Source organism: Vigna umbellata, chromosome 3 (assembly GCF_029865625.1).
Source record: "Vigna umbellata cultivar VRB3 chromosome 3, Vumbellata_1.0, whole genome shotgun sequence".
NCBI lineage: Eukaryota > Viridiplantae > Streptophyta > Magnoliopsida > Fabales > Fabaceae > Vigna > Vigna umbellata.
In genome coordinates, this window is record NC_142167.1 from 50,382,675 (window position 1) to 50,403,696 (window position 21,022).

The 21,022-nt window shown below is 33.1% G+C and overlaps 1 protein-coding gene across 1 annotated transcript; it reads right to left on the reverse strand.

Annotated features, from left to right (window-relative positions):
- Positions 1–3,028: 3,028 nt before the first annotated feature.
- On the reverse strand, positions 3,029–15,055 carry LOC148202864 (transcription factor TGA2.2-like). The gene is made up of 12 exons (XM_088110960.1): positions 13,930–15,055; positions 7,306–7,383; positions 7,050–7,156; positions 6,715–6,785; positions 6,395–6,598; positions 5,657–5,734; positions 5,505–5,564; positions 5,183–5,260; positions 5,047–5,098; positions 4,131–4,402; positions 3,791–4,036; positions 3,029–3,487 (listed from the first exon to the last, which is right to left on the reverse strand). The coding sequence occupies exons 2-12, from the start codon at positions 7,377–7,379 to the stop codon at positions 3,341–3,343; spliced, it is 1,389 nt and encodes a 462-aa protein (XP_087967086.1). The 5' UTR covers positions 7,380–7,383; positions 13,930–15,055; the 3' UTR covers positions 3,029–3,340.
- Between the last annotated feature and the right edge of the window lie 5,967 nt (positions 15,056–21,022).

The following is a 21,022-nucleotide window of genomic DNA, read 5'->3' on the forward strand; positions in this document are numbered from 1 at the left end:
ATTTTTCAAACCACTGCCTAGAGTTAGGTGAGTATTTTTTATTTTTTTTCAGTTGAAATTATTGTAGGAATAACAAAGAGAAGGTTGGAATGAAAGAGAGAGGAAAGAGTCAGGGTTGAGAGGGATGAGGGATGAGAGAGATAGGTGAGTAAGGGTTGGAGGGTTTCTTATTTTGTTTTTTAGCTTTGAGAATCGAAATTATTCAAATACATTGACCTTAAAACTTATAATCCATAATATACGAAGTATTTTTGTTTATTAAGATCTGGTACACTTTGTTAAAATATATCAATTGAAAAAAACTAAAGAGAATGGGCCACATCAGAAAATAATAGGCCCAATGGCCTTTAACCCAATAAACCCAAAACGTGAGAAAACTTTGGTTATACGCTGAAAGCTGCCTCGAAATCAGAAAGGCAGTGGGTGACAGCACAGAAAGCTTCGAGTGGAAGAAAAGGAAGATTCTAGGGCTTCATGGAGACCCTTCGCCGGAGCAAGGAGTTGCCTTTACCGGAGGCAAGGAAGAAGACCAAGAAGGGCACGTTTAACAGGTTAGTGAACAAACTCCTAACTTGATTTAGGGAAAAGAAAACTGATGTTATCATTTGAATGAGCGTAAAATATTACAACTGTTTGAGTGAGGGAAAACTCTATTTATAGAGTTCAAGAAGGAAGGGAATAAAAAACCGGAAAACAGAAAAAACAGAATAACAAAACCTAACAAGATTACTGTATTTAAAAACAGTAATCCATTATATTTGTAATATTCAATAGCCTCCCCTCAAGCTGGATGGTGTATAGTTGCCAGTCCAAGCTTGGGAACGATAGATCCGAACCGAACTCGGTGAGGAAACTTGGTAAAGATGTCTGCTAGTTGTTCATCTGAGCGAATGGGGAGAAGATGTAGAAGGTTAGCTTGCACCTTTTCACGAACAACATGGCAATCAAGCTCTATATGCTTGGTTCTTTCGTGAAAGCTCTGATTATGAGCTATATGTCTGGCGGATTTGTTGTCACAGTATAGAGCTGGAATTCCAGCTTCCTTAATCTGTAAGTCCTCTAATAGATAGTGAATCCATTGTAGCTCGCAAGTAGTGGCTGCCAGAGCACGATATTCAGCCTCAGTGGAGGACCTGGAGACAGTGCTCTGTTTCTTTGATTTCCAAGAGATGAGTGATGATCCAAGGAAGACACAGAAACCTGTAGTGGACCTCCTAGTATTTGGACAAGTTGCCCAATCTGAATCACTGAAGGCCTTTAGCTGTATGGGAGAGTCAGCTGGAAAGAATAACCCTTCTGAGGGTTTAGACTTTATGTACCTAAGGACATGTTGGATAGCCCGATAATGGTAGTCAGTAGGAGATTGTATAAATTGGCTTAACAAATTAATAGAGAAACACAAATCAGGTCTAGTGTTAGTGAGATAAAGCAACTTCCCTATCAATCTTCGATAAGAGGTTGGATCCTTCAAATAGCTGTCATTTCTGTATAGAGTACTCGTGTCACTCAAAAAAGGGGTTGAACAGGGCTTGCAACTCAGCATTCCTGTCTCTTCAAGTATGTCTAAGGCATATTTTCTTTGAGACAAATGAATTCCTTTCTTGGACCTTGCCACCTCCAGCCCTAGGAAATATTTAAGTTCTCCTAGATCCTTTACTTGGAATCTGTTATGCAAAAGGCTTTTTATGTGACTGATTTCTGTCATGGAATTCCCTGCTAATATGATATCATCAACATAAACAAGTAAGGCTGTGAAACCAGTAGGTGTGCCTTTGATAAAAAGAGAGTGATCACTTTTTGACTGTATATAGCTAACAGAGGTGAGGAAACTGGACAATTTTTCAAACCACTGCCTAGAGTTAGGTGAGTATTTTTTATTTTTTTTCAGTTGAAATTATTGTAGGAATAACAAAGAGAAGGTTGGAATGAAAGAGAGAGGAAAGAGTCAGGGTTGAGAGGGATGAGGGATGAGAGAGATAGGTGAGTAAGGGTTGGAGGGTTTCTTATTTTGTTTTTTAGCTTTGAGAATCGAAATTATTCAAATACATTGACCTTAAAACTTATAATCCATAATATACGAAGTATTTTTGTTTATTAAGATCTGGTACACTTTGTTAAAATATATCAATTGAAAAAAACCTTATGTTAGTAAATCCATATATATATATATATATATATATATATATATATATATATATATATATATATATATATATATATATATATATATATATTGTTAGTAAATCCATAATTTTGACCTATTGTTTAAATCTCCTCCAACAAGTTTTCAATTCAAATGATATGTTATTATCCATTAAACTTTGTATGTTATTATCTCGGATACAATATTTCCTTTGTCCAGCCACATACACATGTACGACATATATTGATAAAGTATCCTATTTAAATTACATGATTTTGTCTCTTATCATAATTTTGATATGATCATAATTTTGATTTGACTTAGGACAATGTTAAAACCCACAAATATAATAGTGGTTTTCTAAAAAAAACCTATAAATATATAAAATTATGATTATAAAAATAAAGAACAAATCTTATATGATAATTATTTTTTACTATTTGATATTAGGTAAGTAGATTAATTTTTTTTATTTATTAATAATGTTTTTAGATTATTTTATTTGACTAATCTTGTTTATAAATAATTTTGAATATGTAAATATATAATAATCTAATATATAAATCTGTTGTGCTCCTATCATACATTTAAGGAGACTACACTAATTGAAATGTCCGTGTTTGTATCATATCCCGTGTGAATATTCACGCTACATAGATTATTATAAATATAAAAAAATATTGTTGATTAACAATATTCTTAACAAAACATTTAAAATTATTTATAAGAGCTTCATGTCAATGTTTAATAGAAAAAGAAAAGGGAAAATACTGAGGTTTATCTTCCTATTATCGCGTTACCATGTTTTTATGCTTTGTTCAGAGAAAAATTCATGCTTTTATGCAATAGTACCATTGTTGCTGAAAGGATGATTTGATACTGATATGCATTTACACCAGTCTCAGCTTTTAGATTTAACACTTGCACAATAATGACCACATAAATATGCTACTAATATACAGCACAACCAAGGTGATAGAACTTATACAGATGTTACAACACCATCAATTTATCATGAAAGAAAATTAGACTAGTAGCTACCAGTAACAAGGTTTCTTCACAGTATAATGGATTTATTATCAACAGTATATTTGAAGGTGGCAGCAACTCATGACTTTGTTCCTCTTTTGAACAGACATTTCCATTTAGTTTGGAGGCAACATAAGAAGCACTGCTGATAGATACTAATGTGAGTCCTTATTCTCTAGGGCGTGCCAACCATAATGAACTAAGTGCTCTTAGTCTTGAAATGAAATCATTTTGGACAAGAAATGCCCTGGCGGTTTGGCGTACTGTCAAAATTCGTTGCAACTGTCGAAGATAATGTTGCTTCAAGAGATCAGCCTAAGAACATAAAACATACTCAGAACACTATTTGTATAAACTTAGGAATCTCATCATGTTGATGGTGCTGGTGAATGTTTTTCTTTCTTTTTTCTGATAGAAGGAAAGTAGAGAAAAATAACTTACAATTATGAAACAAGATAAAAAGTTTCCACATGAGACAATCCATTCAAAAAGTAGTAAATGAAAACAGAAGTCCATTTAATATCTTTAAGAAAATTTTTCATTTAGTAAGAAGTAGAAAATGGAAGATGGGTTTGAAGTTCTGATCAAATTTAGTTCCACAAAGTTAGTTTTTCTTACCTGGTGAAGGAGACCTTCTAGTTCACCAAGCTTGGCCATTGCAAGAGCCATTTGGTCCATGTAATCAGCAACATTTCCATTACCAGTGGGTCCAAGGGAGGTGGAGGAAAGTGTTTCCACAAGATATTGTTCCAACGCTTCCATACCTTTTTCTAAAGCATCCTCAGACTGGAGAGAAGATTTTTGCAAATTACAAATGTCCAACAACTGCTGCTCTGTCAATGGCTCAAGGTGGTCTTTGATGATCTGAATCTCAAAAGACAGCAAATGGAATTGAATAAGAAAGTATTTAGACACATGTGAGCACAAATGAAATGAAAAAACTAAATTGGTCAATCACCTTTAGCAGTTCAGACGAACGGAATCCACCAAGCCACATAAAACGTCTTTCCACTGGAGTTTTCCACGTTCCATGAAGTATGTGAAATATATCAGCCTTTGCTCCTATTCTCTTTAACGTAAATAACTCATTATAATGTACCCTGACACCTTCAACAAGGATGTGTAACTCATCATCACTCATTTGAGAATTTACAGCCAATCTTAGATCATTGAGCAAATGTTGGTGTTCATCAACCCAGTGAGCATATTCCATGTCAAATGCCAAGGCACCTATATATTCAATAAAATATCATCAATCACACTTTAATATATCAATCACACAACATGCACCAAATGAACCTCAACTCCATGTGTTAACAAATAGAAGCAATCTTTGATCTTTTGGCCATAAAAAGAATGGTGACCTCAATATACTATTTATTCAGCTGCAGGTATTTCTATGCAGTAAACTACTCCAAAACAATATTGTCTATTAAGATGTTCCTCCACTTTGGATTACAAGCACTGTCAAACAGTATATCCATGAATGAATACAAGAGATTAGTTAATAACGGATGGATATTTCGAAAGAGATTCAAAAGAGATACAATACCAATAAGACATGAATCCAACAATAATGGAATCAAGAACTTTGCGAAACATTCAGTCCGATAAAAACACCTATAACTAGTATGCTAGTTAAGCAAAGTCCATTTATCACATGGATATCATTAGAATAGTTGTAATCTATTTTCTAAGGAATCTAAGAAATTGAAATTTTGAGAGCAGTGATGCCTACAATACAAGTGGATTATAATCTATACACCATTTGTCTACCAAACTTAAATTTAAGAGAATGCAAGAAACCAATATAAGCATTATGTTTTGGCTACTGCAGGAAATAATGTTCAAGAAATGTTTCTTTTTATAGGTACCATTTCCCACAGCCAAATGACCTTGATTCCCTTCAGTCCCAATAAGTATACCCTACAATGAAACAAACAAAGTTAGAAAACAAAATCAAATTATCTGCACATAAAACATCAACCAGAAATCCAATACTTCTTACACCTGCTGACGTGCTCGTTGAAGTTCTTGCTCTAATTGAACAAGCTTGACTCGGCTGTTCTCCAATTGCTGTACATATGCCTATTTAAAACCAAAACCTATAAGTGAATGCAACATGTTCTGCTCATATCTTGAACCCAACTAAATTGAAACTGACATAATTTTTATACAAGTATGTGATTTTTCTATTTTTACACTTAACTTACACAAATCTATCAGAGTATACCAAAATTTGTAAATTTTTAAAAACTAGTCATTAAATAGTCTAGTAGTCTCTTCATCAATCACATAGATAACATACTTATGAAAAAGAGGTGTCAATTACCTTTTTCCTTAACCGACTCTTCTTTGCAGCCTCTCGATTCTGAGCCAGTCTACGAAGGGTCTAGAAAAATGGCATCCAAATATATAAATCATTAGTAATGAAACACAACTTAGTAGCAACAAATTGTACCAAGTTGTAATCAAACAACAAACCTTCTGATCTTCAGGTTTGACCTTTGTCTGATCCTTGGACTGCATAAGCATACGTGAGCCATTCTTAACTCTATTGCACTAACACATGGTCAACAAACACTATAAGACATCATCAAGATTCAGTTATTCTTCTACAACATAAATCTGGTAGAAAGATACTTCTATTAACGCCTCACACATTTACAGAAGCAAGCACACTTGCTCTAATTCATGGAAAGCATAAATTTCTTGTTTCCCAAACTGTTTTAGAATGCATTAGCACTTAATCCAACATGTATATAAACAAACCTTATGTTTTCAACTGAATTGATGATTGGACCTAAAGGAAATTCTGCAGACACAATTATTCTGTTCCAGTAGAACTATAGAAGTATTATTAACCATGCTTTTGGTGTTGAAATTATCACTAATTTTGAATTTTGAATATATAGTCCAGATAAAATATTATAATCATGCCTAGTCCCAAAAAATTACAAAATCTCTTGCCTCTAGTCCTTAATAGGGTGATATTTTTAGTCTCTAGCGAGGACTAAAACCACATCCTTGTTCTGTAGGAACTAGAAATAAGTGAAATCTTGATAGAACTAAACCAAAATTCCTACTATTTTCAGGGATAACAAGTTTAAACCAAGTATGGACAAATTCTCATTTAAAATAACCTAAATTATTGTCTTAAGCCTCGTTCACACGAACCAAAAAGAAATCATTACATGATTGAGAAAGAGATTATTTACTTACTTGGATTCTATCATCAGTATCAATATCTGTGGAAGTATCATCAGTTTGTTGGCTATTATCCACTATGCCTGAATCAGCCCAATTGTCAACATGACCATTACCCAAAGGCAAAGTTTGCATAGACACTCCTTTGTGGTACATCAGTTGCAGCCCTGTATCCATGCACCCTCCCCCACTTGAACCAATCTGCGAAGACCCAACATTCTACACCAAAACAACATTTCCAACCCAAAATTTTAATCACACATGACCCTCACAGAATAAAACCCATATAAAATATTTCAACAGAAAAGCGAAAAAGTAAGAAGAAGAAAAGCCACCGTGCTCAATGTTCCATATTGCATGTTACTGCCACCAACAACATTGCTTGACTTCACACTAAACATAGAACCTGCAGAAGAATACAAAATCCAAATTGCAGACACACTCACTCATAAAAGACGCATGATGATCTTCCTTCACTTAAATTAACAGTTAACATGTGTTTGGAAGCAACTATTTCTTTCTTTCCTTTTTTTTTTTAAAAAAAAAGACTTTCTGTTTCAAAGACTATTTCATAAAGGTATAGAAAACAAGAATTATTTTCACAAAACTACACTAAAGCCATATTCTTTTTGTTCATACGGTGCAACCAAATGCAGTGAGAGAGGGTTACTTGAGCCTAAATCAACACCAGCTTCTTGATGAAAAACGGCAGAGGAATGGTGAAGGTCCCCAAGATCACAGAACCCGGTGGTGGGGTTTCGGTTGCCGTCGTTTCCCCTGTTTCAAAACAGAGACGCTCTGTTTCATCAGCACAGACAGAAACTGGCCAACACCAAAACGGCACAACTCTGTTGCACGCAAAGAGATACAAGAAGAACAATAAAGGGAAAGAAATGAACAAAAGGGTGGCCAAAGCTACTACACACCGAAGCAAAAAGGAAGAGTGACAGTAGAGTTGTGAACTTGCTTGTGCTGTCTTGAAGCCTTGCATATTTTTCATCAAACTAGGGACCGACCAAACCAAAAATGTTATTTTGTCACTCTCGTCACGCAAAAAATCATCATCATCATCATTATCAGAATATGTTACTGTGTTCAGATAATAGAAGATTGTTATGGGAACAAGAAGAAGGTTGTGTGAGAAGTGAGAAAATCTTGGCGTCTCTATAAGAAGAGGATGGCATGTAACTATGTAAGTACTTTTGTTTTATTATATATTTTTATTGATTATATAGTATATAATATTATTGTTTGAAGGAGGAGTAGGGTGTTTATTACTCATTATTATTGCTATCTGACTTGGGATTTTATATATTCAATGCTTCTCTCTGAGGCACAGTTTGACACTGTTCAATGACCATCTCAATCTCTTCCCCATTAGACGTCTCCTTCATGCTTTTTATTCCTAGTCCTATATAGTTCCTACCTACGTGATATTGTGCTGTGCTGTGTATTTCATGTAATAAAGGTGAGTGATTATTCCTAAGAAGAAGTTTGGCCACTCACCAAAGGGACATTAGAATTTAGAAACGTAAAAGAAGAGTGGTTAAAGCTACTAGACACACTCACCTAAACAGTGTTTTTCTTAACAAAAGAGAATAACAGTGAACAGTGATGTGTGAATTCGTATCAGAAAGTGGTCAGATTCGAATTTGGAGGGCATAACTTGTAACTTAGATCGTTTACTCCACTACGGCTTAAAATAACATGAGTAAAAAAGCTTATACTTCAAATTAAAAAATAAAACTTTTTTATCTAAAGGTAAAAAAAATAAAAAATAAAAAAATCATTCCCACTATTCTTATGTGTATCTCTTCCTACTTTTTTTTTCCTCTTTTCACTCCAGCATATTCTTAGTTAGACATATATATATCAATTCAAACTTTTTTTATAATTTTACATAGAATGAAGCTTGGGTGCTAGACAAGGTGCTGAGTCGTGAAGTTGGAATGAATTATTGACAACACATCAAATGTTAGCATGTAAGACAAACAAGAAATGAAATTATCATGTCAAAAAACAATTATAATAAATAACAATAGAAGAAAACAATTATTGGTGAAGAAGAAATTAGAAGAAGTCTTAGATTGAAGTAAATATAATGTTGTTTTCGGAGAGAAAACACCCTCAAGCATAAAACAACAACAAAATAATAATAGTTTCTTTTGCAAGATAAAAGAGTTTGTGAGATCGATTAAGTGTAAAACAAAAAGTTCTTTAAACCTTAAAAACATCAACATTTTTAAAAGATAACATAGAACACAAAATTCAAAATTTATTAGATTGTGTTTATTTTTGTATTTTTTTTAATATAATGTATTTATTTGTAAAAAAAAATATATATTGTAACTGTCACTCATAAGTATTGATCAAAACATCCAAGAAAGCAATGTCTACCCATGAAAGTACCACTAATAGTAGGACTAAAATTAATGTTCTTATTTATGCTAATATTTTAAATAATCCCCACACACTTGAAAAAAAACTAATTTTTTTGTAGAATATATTTTAAAAAAACAAATTATTGTATTATAGCATACAAAATCTTCTATGTTTTTGCCTTATATCTAACACATTATTTTTTATCAAGAAAATGTAAAGACTTAAATTGTCTTTAGCAACATCTTCTTTGACTAAATTTACATAATATTGTTTCGGTCATAAGGTCAATGTTATATACTTATTATATTATATGTATCTTAACATCCAAATCTTCGTCTTCGTCACTGTCTTCCTAGGTTCCCGTTTAGTCAAACTGGAAGGTTATATGTAGAAGGAACTCTGATATCAAAGTCAGTAACCGTTCAAAAATTATAGCAATTAATGTGTATTAAATGCAATCACCTACTTCTTTACCTTATGTATTTTTAATTTTCGGAGTGGGCTTTGGATTCACACGCCTAATTACGGTCCAATTGTTGGTAATCATACTTTGCTCTGAGCTAATTAGTAATGGCACTAATCTCGTGGAAGTTGGATTGTTTGACACATCATGACAAAATGACCGTCCGATTTCTCACATAATCCTAACCATGCGGTCATATAGTACAAATATCAATGTCCATTTTATGTTTTAAGGAGTGGTTACATGTTACAACCTTATACATTTATATTGTTCTATGAGTTCCACTTAAAGATCTACTCATGTCTCAATGGTTAAACTAAGACTAGTGTTGTTGACTAGGAAAAGAGGAATGGTGAAAATACTTGTAAACTAGGAGTGGTAATGATAATTGGGACCATAATGGTTTATAATACTGAGACTAGTCATGATTGAGTAGGTGAACTAGGAGTGATTTATAAACTCAAACTAGTTAAAATTGACTACGTGAACCGGGAGTGGTTTATAATATTCAAACTAGTTAAGATTAACTAGGTAAACTAGGAATGGTTTACAATACTCGGACTAGTCAGGATTGACTAAGGGACTAAGAGTGGTAATAATACTTGTAACAAAGAGAGGGTTAAACTCATTATAATATTTGATAAGATTAGTGCAACCCCTTATGATTTCTTAAGGGAGAACCAAAGGTAGTTCAAGTTGAGTGAGCTAGTATAAAAAATGTGCTTTGATGTTTTCATTCTTTAAAAACTTTTATTATGTTTTCTACATCATCGTCTGAACATATGTCTTATTTATTTATCGGACATTATTTGCAAAAAAAAAAAATACTATTCACCGCTATTGTTTCCCTGTGTATTTTCATTTACAAATTGTTTAAAAGTCAAATTTAATTGAATTCATAATAACACAAAATTGTCATATAATGTTAAAATAAGAAATATATATATATATATATATATATATATATATATATATATATATATATATAATCGTTATCATTTAAAAAAAATTAAATAGTAATCATCTACTGTAGCAAGTGTCATCTAATACAATGCACTAATCATCTAATGCTGCAAGGAATTAAATAGTTTGTTGAACATAAATTTAATAAGAAAAAAAGTATATTAAGGTCAGCCAAACTAAAATTGTTTTCCAACTAATTCAAATGTAATTTCAATATTTCAGGTTATAAAGACTATATGTAAAAGCAAAAGATAGAAAAACAATAAAGTAAAAATGGGTTGCAATAGAAATAATGTTAAAAGATATGAATGAAATAATATAAGGAACAAATTAATTCATTTGCAACTAATTCTTCATTAGTTTTCAAATAATTATCGTTTCTTCAAGTTCCAACAAAGCCAAATTAATTAGACAAACATCAATTATTTAAATGAGTATCTATCACATTAAGAGGTCTACATTTGATAATTTTATTCTTTTACCCCTGGTACTAAGCAAACAAGAGATTATGAAAATTAAGCAACCTCATAAGAATTCCAATTAAGGCCTAAATTGGATTCTTAACAAGCGTTCAAAGAGAATCTCACGAACACAAATTGGATTTCAAAAAGAACAAACGATATAAGTACAATCTTGATTAATTCACTGAGTATCTCATGTTTCATGCATACATGTTTGTGATTTTATATTCCTTTACCTCTTAAACTAAGCAAACAAATGAGTTAACCTAATGGTTAAGGTTGTGTGTGGCTCTGCGGGTGATGAGTTCGAACTCGCAGAAAACAAAAAGAGGAAACCCTATTTGTTTTACGATGTTTGCCTTTTCTATAGGAGACATCTTCCTTCTTTTTCTTACCATTCATGAAATTAGGGTTTGAGAGAGGAGAGTGAGTGAGCACGACACAAGAGGAAGAAGAAGAGAAGTCTTATCCTATTTCCTTTTGTTGGACCAAGCCTTTCTTTTCCTTTTATTTGCTCTTTCGCAGTTAGGGTTTGAGAGAAAGATGGCAACATGAATCTTTGAAGAGAGTAAGGGAGTATGCAATTCAAGTCTTCTTAAGGCAGAGTAAGGAAGACAAAAAAAAGAGAGAACTTGGAGAATGATCGAAGGACAAAAGGATTATTGGAAGTTTTCGGGTTGAAAGATTAATCGTAAGAAGAATTCGAACTAAGTAGAGAAAGCTTGTAACATCCTAACTCTAGAAGTCACTTAAGCACATCAAAGACTAAATTTTCGTATACAAAATAAAAATTTCAAAAGAAACTAAATTATTACAAATTGAAATTATTGATATCCATAATCCAAACGAAACATAAATTGTCTAATAAAGATTTATTAATCCATTTTCAAGAAAACAATAACTAATTAAACTTTTTTTAAAAACTCTCGTCACTAGTTCCTCTCTCATCATCTACTCAACACCAAAAGCATCTACATTCACATATGCTCCTGTATAATACAAATGTTATTCAATCATTGTCACAATCACAAACAAATATGACTGAGCTAATAAATCAAACATAAGCAATATAAAATTCATAGAATAACACAAACTAACATAGTGAATCCAATAACCCTCTTGCATCAATTTCCTTTAAGTGGTATAATGTCACACAAACTAAGATCACACAGAACCAATCCCCCTCTTCAACAAGTCACACTGACAAGTGAGAGTCACACAGACTTAAGAGTGTTCCTTCCCATCTCACATGCAAAAGAGAGACCCTAACCTTAAAATGTATCACAGCTAACTATCTTAGGCCACTCCCTATTCTTGAACACATAAAGAATACCCCTCTAAGTATCTCATAACTCACAATTTGCTCTCACATACAACTATCTATTTCCTATTCAGTTCAAATTACTCTAACCGAGTACCATGATGTTACTAAGCTCAACCACTCAGCCAAAACAAATAGAACAACGTCTAACATCACCATATATCATCAAGAACACATCCAACAGATTCATGAGCATTCACATAACATTATTAACAATTATAATGGTTAAATCAATATCAAACAAGGTCTCCAGACTGGTATGCATCCACACAGCCATGACTCATCACACAAAACTGCATTTTTAAGCACATAATACACCATATAACTCTGTAATTGGTATTAGTACACATACTGATATAATTTCAAGTAAATTTCCAGCCAACCAGCACCTAGAATCAAAGATAAGTGCAGTATAATTGCCAAAAGTTAACACAATACACCCAATCACTTTACACAGCCACAAACAGTGTTTCAATAGCCCTTTTGCAGTGTAAATCAGCGTCTAATTCAAGTTTAAGTCCATTACCTAAGTCAGGTTTATTCATATATCAGCAACCAACATTCAAACAGCCTTTAATAACCTAATCCAAAGCCAAATGTACTTGAACAGATCAAAAATAGAATTCACTACATCCACATGTCTTAACCACCCATAATCAATATTAAACCTCTAAGCATCTTACTTTTACAGTCAATCTAGCTACCATTACTCATATAAGAAAATATAACAAAAAAAATCATATTTAATGTAGCAGTTCCTAACAATATGCATATAAGCAAAATTGAACATATTTATCGTTCAAACGGTTTTAATTCATCTTACACACATACTTAATCATTTGTAACTGCATAACAACCATTTTTCATCTAGTAAAACCTTAATCAGTTTTAGGATGCAACCCAAAATAGAGTGGCAATTAGCAAAATCTGTAATCACAACTCTCGTAGGTATAACTTTCAATTATAACTTAAACCCAGTTTATATAAAGATATTTCAGCCACCTAAACTAGTCCACAAATAAGGGTGTATCAGATTTTATAGTCACTTACCAATCACTATGTTACTTCATATATGTCATACATTGCATCACTATATTTCAAACTGAGTCATAGAATTCTGATATGCAAGTTGAGTATTTATTTTCGTTCAAAATCCATATCAACTAAACTAATTCAGACTTTAGACAACGTACATACTAGTTTCTACTCATATCTTAGCAACACAATGTCTAATCTTACAACAGGCCAAAAATGTTCCTAATCACAACAAATTCCCTAACCAATTCAAAGCATATTATGCAGTGTCAGCCTTCATATAATAAAACTCACAACATTATACCCATTTCATTGTTACCCTAAACTTAGCTTGATTTCGAAAATGTATTAATTCTACACTTAAATAGGTTATCTAACCGACATATGTTTCATATCCCATGCAGCCAATTCACAGATACACAATTTAACTATCTATATCACATTCTAATACCCATAGCATTCCTTTTTATTACTGCCCAACAGAACCTATAATCAAAACACAAATATTCAATTTATAGTACATATATCACGAAAAATAGAGTAACTCAGTGGCCAAGCAAAACTGTTCAAAGCTAACATCCAGTTCAAATATATTAATCCATAATTACATAAGCTGTCAGACAGGAAATAATCACAAAAATGTCTTATACGTGAAATCAGAAATTCCCTGCTTAACAATTCAGTTTCATTGTAACAGAGCACACCACTGAATATCAAATTCTTTAGCAACACATTTCAATCTCAATGCAATCAAACTCAAAGCACCTAATAGATATATACCATTTCCAGACTCGCAGCAATTGAGCAATATATCAAAATTACTTCAACTAAAGCATTCAAACATTATTAGTTCTATTCTCAAATAACAAGCTATGGCAAACAACTAATATTCATACACAACAAATAAGAGATAAGCTCCCCATACCTATTTCGTTTCGCACTCCATCTCCAATTCACCCTTTGCCTCACGCCCACTCACTCTCAGTGTTTTTATCCTCCTACCAAACTTCTATTTGTAAACTCCAAATCGAACCCTAAACCCCAACAGGGTTGCGATTCGCTTCGCGTCTCTCCACGGTTTTCCTCTCCCCCTTTAACCTAATGCCACACCCTCTTATAACCGTCATCTTCCCCTCCATTGTCACCATTCTCTCCCCCGTTACTTTCTCAGCAAAACGACCATTGAATGCTCTGTTACAAGGTGTCGCAAAAAGAAAAGGAAACAGGGGAAAAGAAATCACACGAAGCAGTGGCTAAGGTTTTCTGTACCATATCACCTTTTCCCATCACCATCACCATCACCATAGCATCCACCCAAACGAACCATAGCATCACAAAAAATTATTATATGTATTTGATTTATTCAAAATAAAAAAGAAAAATATGAAAAAAAAGTTGTGTTAATATCAATACCTCTTCTTAATAATTCACCCGAATTAACTCACAAGTCAACTAATCCAATAAATTAAATAATCATATATACGTTTTGAAATATCAAAATGATATGGTAATCAATTTGTGATATTGGATTCGAAACCGATCAAACTGAAAGAAAGGGCAGACCTACATTCAAACGAGGATCATTTATTATTATGGTAACGAACAAAACAAGTGACTGTTTCATTAAAACTTGTGCACATGACTGATTTGTCTGGTTAATTCCTTGTGACCATTGAGTCAAATTAGTGGGAGAGGATACAAAAGAGGGTAGCATGCATGAAGTTGGTGAAAAGACCCGAAAAGTTTTGCTTGAAAGGAACCTCTTTCGTGGGATAAATGGGAGAAGTGTGTATTTCGGGGTGCTCTTTCTTTGAAGAAAAACAGAGTGTTGGAGAGTGTAGTTGCAGTGTGTCAGGAACAGAGAAAAACAGAGGAAAACAGAGCAGAAGAGAACAGAGGGTCGGTAGCTAAGCCTGCGCAGAACGTAGAGTAGGTGAGGCCAAATTGGAATGCATTATGACACATTCCTTCTCTCTCTCTTTTACTTTCTTTCTTTGTCTCTATTCTCATTACGCGTTCCAATTCTTTCGTTTCATTTCCATGCCTCTTCGTGATCAACGCAATCTACTACCTTTTCGTCTCATCAATGGCTACAGGAGTCTCACTTCAAAAAAATACTTTATCTAAGATTTCCTTTTGGAAATATTTTTTATTCTTGTTAATTTATTTTTAGATTTAATGTTTCAAATAAGTCTCTGTTTTCGTTCACAATCTTAAATAGGACTCTTTCTTTTTTGGCGTTTCAATTGGTCCTTATTTTTGTAAAATTGAATTAAATAGGACCTTTCCGTTAAATTGATGAGACGACGTTAAATGTTGTATGCTGACAGTGTTGTTTTAACACTTAACGCCGTCTCATCAATTTAACGAAAATGTCCTATTTAATTCAATTTTACAAAAATAAGGACCCAATTGAAACACAAAAAAGAAAGGGTCCTATTTGAGATTCTGAACGAAAACAAGAACCTAGTGAAACATTAAACCTTTATTTTTATATACTTATTTCTCTAAAACTTTTTTTTGAGTTTCCATTACTTTCTCTCTTGGTACAACGAGGGGAAGATTTGATTGTGAAAAACAATCTTGAAAATTTTAAACTTAAAGCTTTTGTGAAGAAAATGTGGAGCGAACGAGATAATCAAGGAATTGATAAAATGTGAGTGGAAGGGAAGAACAAATGTAAAATAAATAATTCAAATTCAACCGTGTTGTCATTTTCCTTCTTTTTATTTAGGTTTAATTGTTCTATGTCTTTTTCCTTCTTTTTATTTAGGTTTAATTGTTGGGTCGTCACATCACCACACAATTAATGTTGTGAATGAAAAATTAACATTGATGCACATTAAATTAAGTGTGATGAAGTTGATATTTTTAAAAAATGGGGACCAAGTAGACATGCGACCTTGAAAGTGAGAACCACTCGAGCAATTAAACCTCAGAGAAATAAGGAGAAATTTGAATCCAGAGAGGACAAAAGACTTAGGTGCATAACCATTTCATACGAAACCCTAAGTGTTCTTCACGGATGATAAGAATCGTAAGGTCACTAGTGAAATGTGCAGCTAAGAAATGCCCATAAGCTTTCTTGTTCCATTGAGTCTGGGATTCAGGGATGATAGGAATCGTAAGGTCACTAATGGAATGTGCAGCTAAGAAATGCCCATAAGCTTTCTTGTTCCATTGAGTTTGGGATTGGAGGGTGGTATCATGAGGAAAAGCAACAATGTGGTAGGTGCGACCAAGAGGTTTTAAACCTAGGATGACAACGATGTCAATTAAGGTGGTAGCTTGAGAGCATTGAGCTCTTTGTCCCAAAGGTGAATGACCACACTGAACATGTAAAAATTAAGGTAGGAAAGATTGTGTTTGGATACTTCAATCAAATTGGCGATGCCAATTATTTCTCAACGAGTCTTGTAAGAGGTGTTAACTCTCGCTAACCATCTTAAGTAATTAGGTTTAAGGGAAGAAGGACCTGAACCATAAATCCATGTGTATTATGTCATGTTGATTAATAAGCATGGTTGTGCCTGAGTGAGGGAAGTTAAAAAATGCCTTCATAGAACCTATAATATTGAGGAGGCGTTAAAAGTATATGTCATGTCACCTATAGAGTAAAAGATTAATACTTGGGCCTTTGGACCTTCTTGGATTCTTTCACCATGCAAAGAATAGGCACAAAGAAGTGTCCATCAAGCTCGACAATGCTAGTCGAGGAAGGTAGTAAGATAGAGGCGCTCTGAAAGGAAAAGGCTATTGGAGCAACGTAGAAGGTAAAAGGGAATGATTTGGGTTAAAGGAAAATAAGTATAACGAAGGTAAAAGAACAAGAAAACAAGAGTGTGAAGTTAGGCATATAAATAGGCACAAGTGTTAAGTTACACATTGAAGTGCGAATGAGTTGAGGCCTATTAATGGGTATTATATCAATACTTTAGTAATAGTCTCATGATTATACTCAAGTGAGAGTGAGAGTGAACAATGCATAAAGTTTTGAAGAGATTGGTGACATTTTTTACAATCAATTTGAAAGTATCCAAGACAAATAAGATGGGAGGTCCTAGAGCTGAAGAGTCCAATCGAGTATCAAGATAATACTTTTTTGAGAGAAGCATGAATTAGTATTCTCTTTTCGAACATCCGTTAAGAATGTCGAGAGAAAATTGAATCAAAGAATGCGACAAGCTCATTGATAAACAAAAAGAAGAAAAAGGGAACAACTTGATCGAAGCATAAAAAAGTGTAGAAAGAAAGATAATCAAAATTGAGACTAAAGCTAGTTAGAGAGGGAGGTTACATTATTTTTCTTTTATAAATAATTAGATCAAATGTAATAAAAAAATGAAAATTATGGATATAATTTCAAACATTTTGAAAACTTATAAATAAGAAGAAATGACAAAATCAATGTTGATTGTAGCAATTTTAGTCGTTACTTTGATTTCCTTTATCAGATCTTATTTTATCCTTGATAACTAATTTTTCTACAATTTATATTTCTGCAAACCCTTCACCACCATCCTTTTCTTCATCTACCATTTTCCATTTTGCTTTATTTTGACTCTTCCATAAGCTCATCCTTAAAAACAAAAGTACCAAAAGGATTATCTCTGAAATGAAATGTTTGATTTGTTGATTATAGTTAATATAGCACATGACTATAGTGACTTAAGAATTTTTGTGGTTGGCTTTTAACCACAATATAAGTGAATTGATTGTGAAATTTGTCCTGACAATGAATGGATAGAACAGTCAAAGACTTTTAAATCAAATTCAAAAATACTTAATAATCCATTGCAAACGAACCTGTGTTGAGTAGATTGGATTCATTTACAGACAATGTACAAGCATCCGATCTTAATCCTTAAGAAACAAATTAAGTGAATTGATTGCTAAATTTGTCTTGAGAGTGAATGCATAGAACATTCAAACATTTTTAAATCAAATTAAAAAAACACTAAATTTGTTAGTCCACTGCAAACAAACTCGCATTGACTAGATTGGATTCATGTAAGAATACTTGCAAACATCATATTAATCCTTAAGAAACAAGTATAAAAAATGACTATGAAGATATAATTTATTGTTGCCAAGGCCTTTTCTATATACAAATTCTCTTTAATATAATAATTGCAATGCAATCATTTTTTTTATATGATTTTGTAATTGTAAAAATAATAAAACCTAATCCTCAAGAAAAAGTATAAAAATGGCTCATGAACATGTAAGTTACTGTTTCCAACGCCTTCTCTGTACAAATTCCTCTAATACAATAAACGCAATGCAATCATGTTTTTTATATGGTTTTGCAATTTTAAAAATAATAAAAGATTACATATATTTTTTGTTTTAAAATTATTTTAAAATTTGTTTTTATCTATGAATTAAATTATATATCTACTTTATTCTTACATTTTTATGAAAATCATAATTTTTTTTAACAAATTACATAGGGATGTCGTATTATAGGTGAATGTATAACTTGGTTACGAAATTCATGTAAACATTTTTCTCAAAATATAGAAGATTATATTATAGATTATTGTAAACTCCATTTACAAGGAGAATCATATTTTGCTGAGATGACATTTTATATTACTTTTATAAAATTTAAAAATAAAATAAATATATAATTTAGTTTAAAAATGAAATACAATGAGAATTATATTTAATTCAAGGGTTAAATATGTTTTTAGTCCCTCAACTATGAAGTCATTTTGTTTTTCGTCCCTATTTCAAACTTTGTACGTTTTGATCCTCTTCTTAAGTAAACCATAATTTTTGGTCCTCCAAAATAAACGGTATTAAAAATCAAGTGAGGTGGCTAACGTTTGGCCACGCCGGAAACTTTGAAACTCTCTCTTTCTACAACAATTAATATTTTTTAATGCAAAGTCAGTGGTCACACATGAACGCCAACACACCTCCACTAACTCATGCTATCGCCGGCGACGTTTGTTGCCGCCGGGGAAGCATCGGAGTTTCCCTTCCTTTTCTTCTAAGCATTAGGGTTTCTTCCTTCTTTTGCAATCTCTGCAACTCATCATGAAGATAAAGGCACCATCACTGTCCATCCAACCAGATTCGTCGCGGGTGGCATATGGAGCCATCGGGATGTGGTCAATGCCAGCGTCTCCTTCAATCGATCCGCACCGGCCGTCGCAGCTTCAATCCCAAAACACAAAACAGTCAAATCTTCCGGTCAAGCCTTTCTCTCGCATCTCCCATCACCATGAACTTCACTAGCTTCTATTGGGTTGGTCTAGAGTGAAGAAGATACCTTGATGTGGGAAGGTTAAGATCCAGATTAGAGTACAAAGTGTGTGCCATTTGTGAAGAGTGTCGTGTTCTTTCTGTTGAAACAGTAGAACAGAAGAAAAATTAAGGTTATTAATCTAATAAATTGGTGGAAGTGTGGCGTTTGAATGTGGAGAAGGAAGGTTTTTTTGTGAAATATATATATATAATAGAACTTTGAAGAAGGAGGTGTGGAGAATTCTGGAAAACACGACATCATGAGTGGGGTCATGAGAAATGAGCACTGAATCGGAGTATCATTTCGTTTTCCAGAATTTTCCAGAACCAAGTACATAGTGTGAAGGTATCATCCAAAGCTTTTCTGCCCCTTGGTTGTTCCTCAATCTCAGTTGGTTCGAGAGCCAAAATGTCTGATGTACTGTTACCCTAGGCATAACTTAGAAAGTTTTAGAGTCCCATCCACCCATCACTATTTAATGATGGATCCTTTGAGTTATATCAGACTTTATTCTTTTGATCATGACTTTCAGAATTGTATGAATAACAATTCGATTTTTAGAATAGATGTGATTCTAAAATGCAGCAAAGCAGATTTTAGCAATTCTTGATTCACAAAAAAATGCATACTTTGACTGCTTTGAACCAATTAGATTATGCATTAATTTAAGTTGGATCATGCAAAATCCTGTTAGGAATCCATGTTAGAAAACATAAGAAAGATGACATTTCTTGTTAACTCTCAAGAAAACATACGAAATCACCTTGTGTTCCTCCATTTTTTGCAGCAAATCTTCATCCTCTTCCACCTTCTTAGCTTCAATGTTTTTTTAGACTTTATTTTTGACACCCATCCTTCACTTTCTTGACCTCAACAATGGTGTGTTCAATTCTCCCATTGGCACAAACCTTAGGCTTTCAGCTATTGTGGTTGCTTTTGTATGCAATTTCCCGTAATCGTAAATTAAAACCTTGGTAGATGTCAAAAATGGGTCATGCTTGCATGATGCTTGGAAGAAAAGGAAATGAAACTTCGGTGGCTTCCCCGGCGACAACAAATTTCACCGGCATTAGTGGAGGTGTGTTAGCGTGTGCGTCCATTGACTTTGCATATTAAAAAAATATTAAATGTTGTAGAAGAGAGTTTCAAAGTTCCCAGCACGATCAAACATTAGCCATCTCATCTGATTTTTAACGCAGTTTATTTTGGAGGACCAAAAATTATGATTTCCTTAAGGAGAGGATCAAAACGTACAAAGTTTGAAATATGAACGAAAAACAAAATCAGTTGAAAGACTAAAAACATATTTAACCCTTAATTCAATTATAAATTAGATAAAGTTTGCAACAGATCTTGCTGACATTTCCACATTACCAACACACGTGGAGAGAATCATGCGGCCATAGCTTTCATGAAGAAACAATATGCTTCTTGATATCAAAGATGATCATGAATCTTGAAATACTGATTCTTCTATATGAAGAGTTAAAAATGTTTATCATTAAATTTTTATTGTTGAACCAGTTTTTTAATCAGTATAACCACAATCGATATGGTTTTCATTAGAAGTTACAAAACTTATCAGTTTGACCCGCTTCAGTCCTGCCATAAACGGGTCGGATCAAGCTAACCCACCATTTGAAAACGGATTAGATAATGGAGTCCGTCCCGCAACAAAATCAGAGAAGGACAAAATCAAGGCAATAGAAACCACATTAGAACAAAATCAAAATTCAAAAAATATTGTTTTTGCATCTTAAGA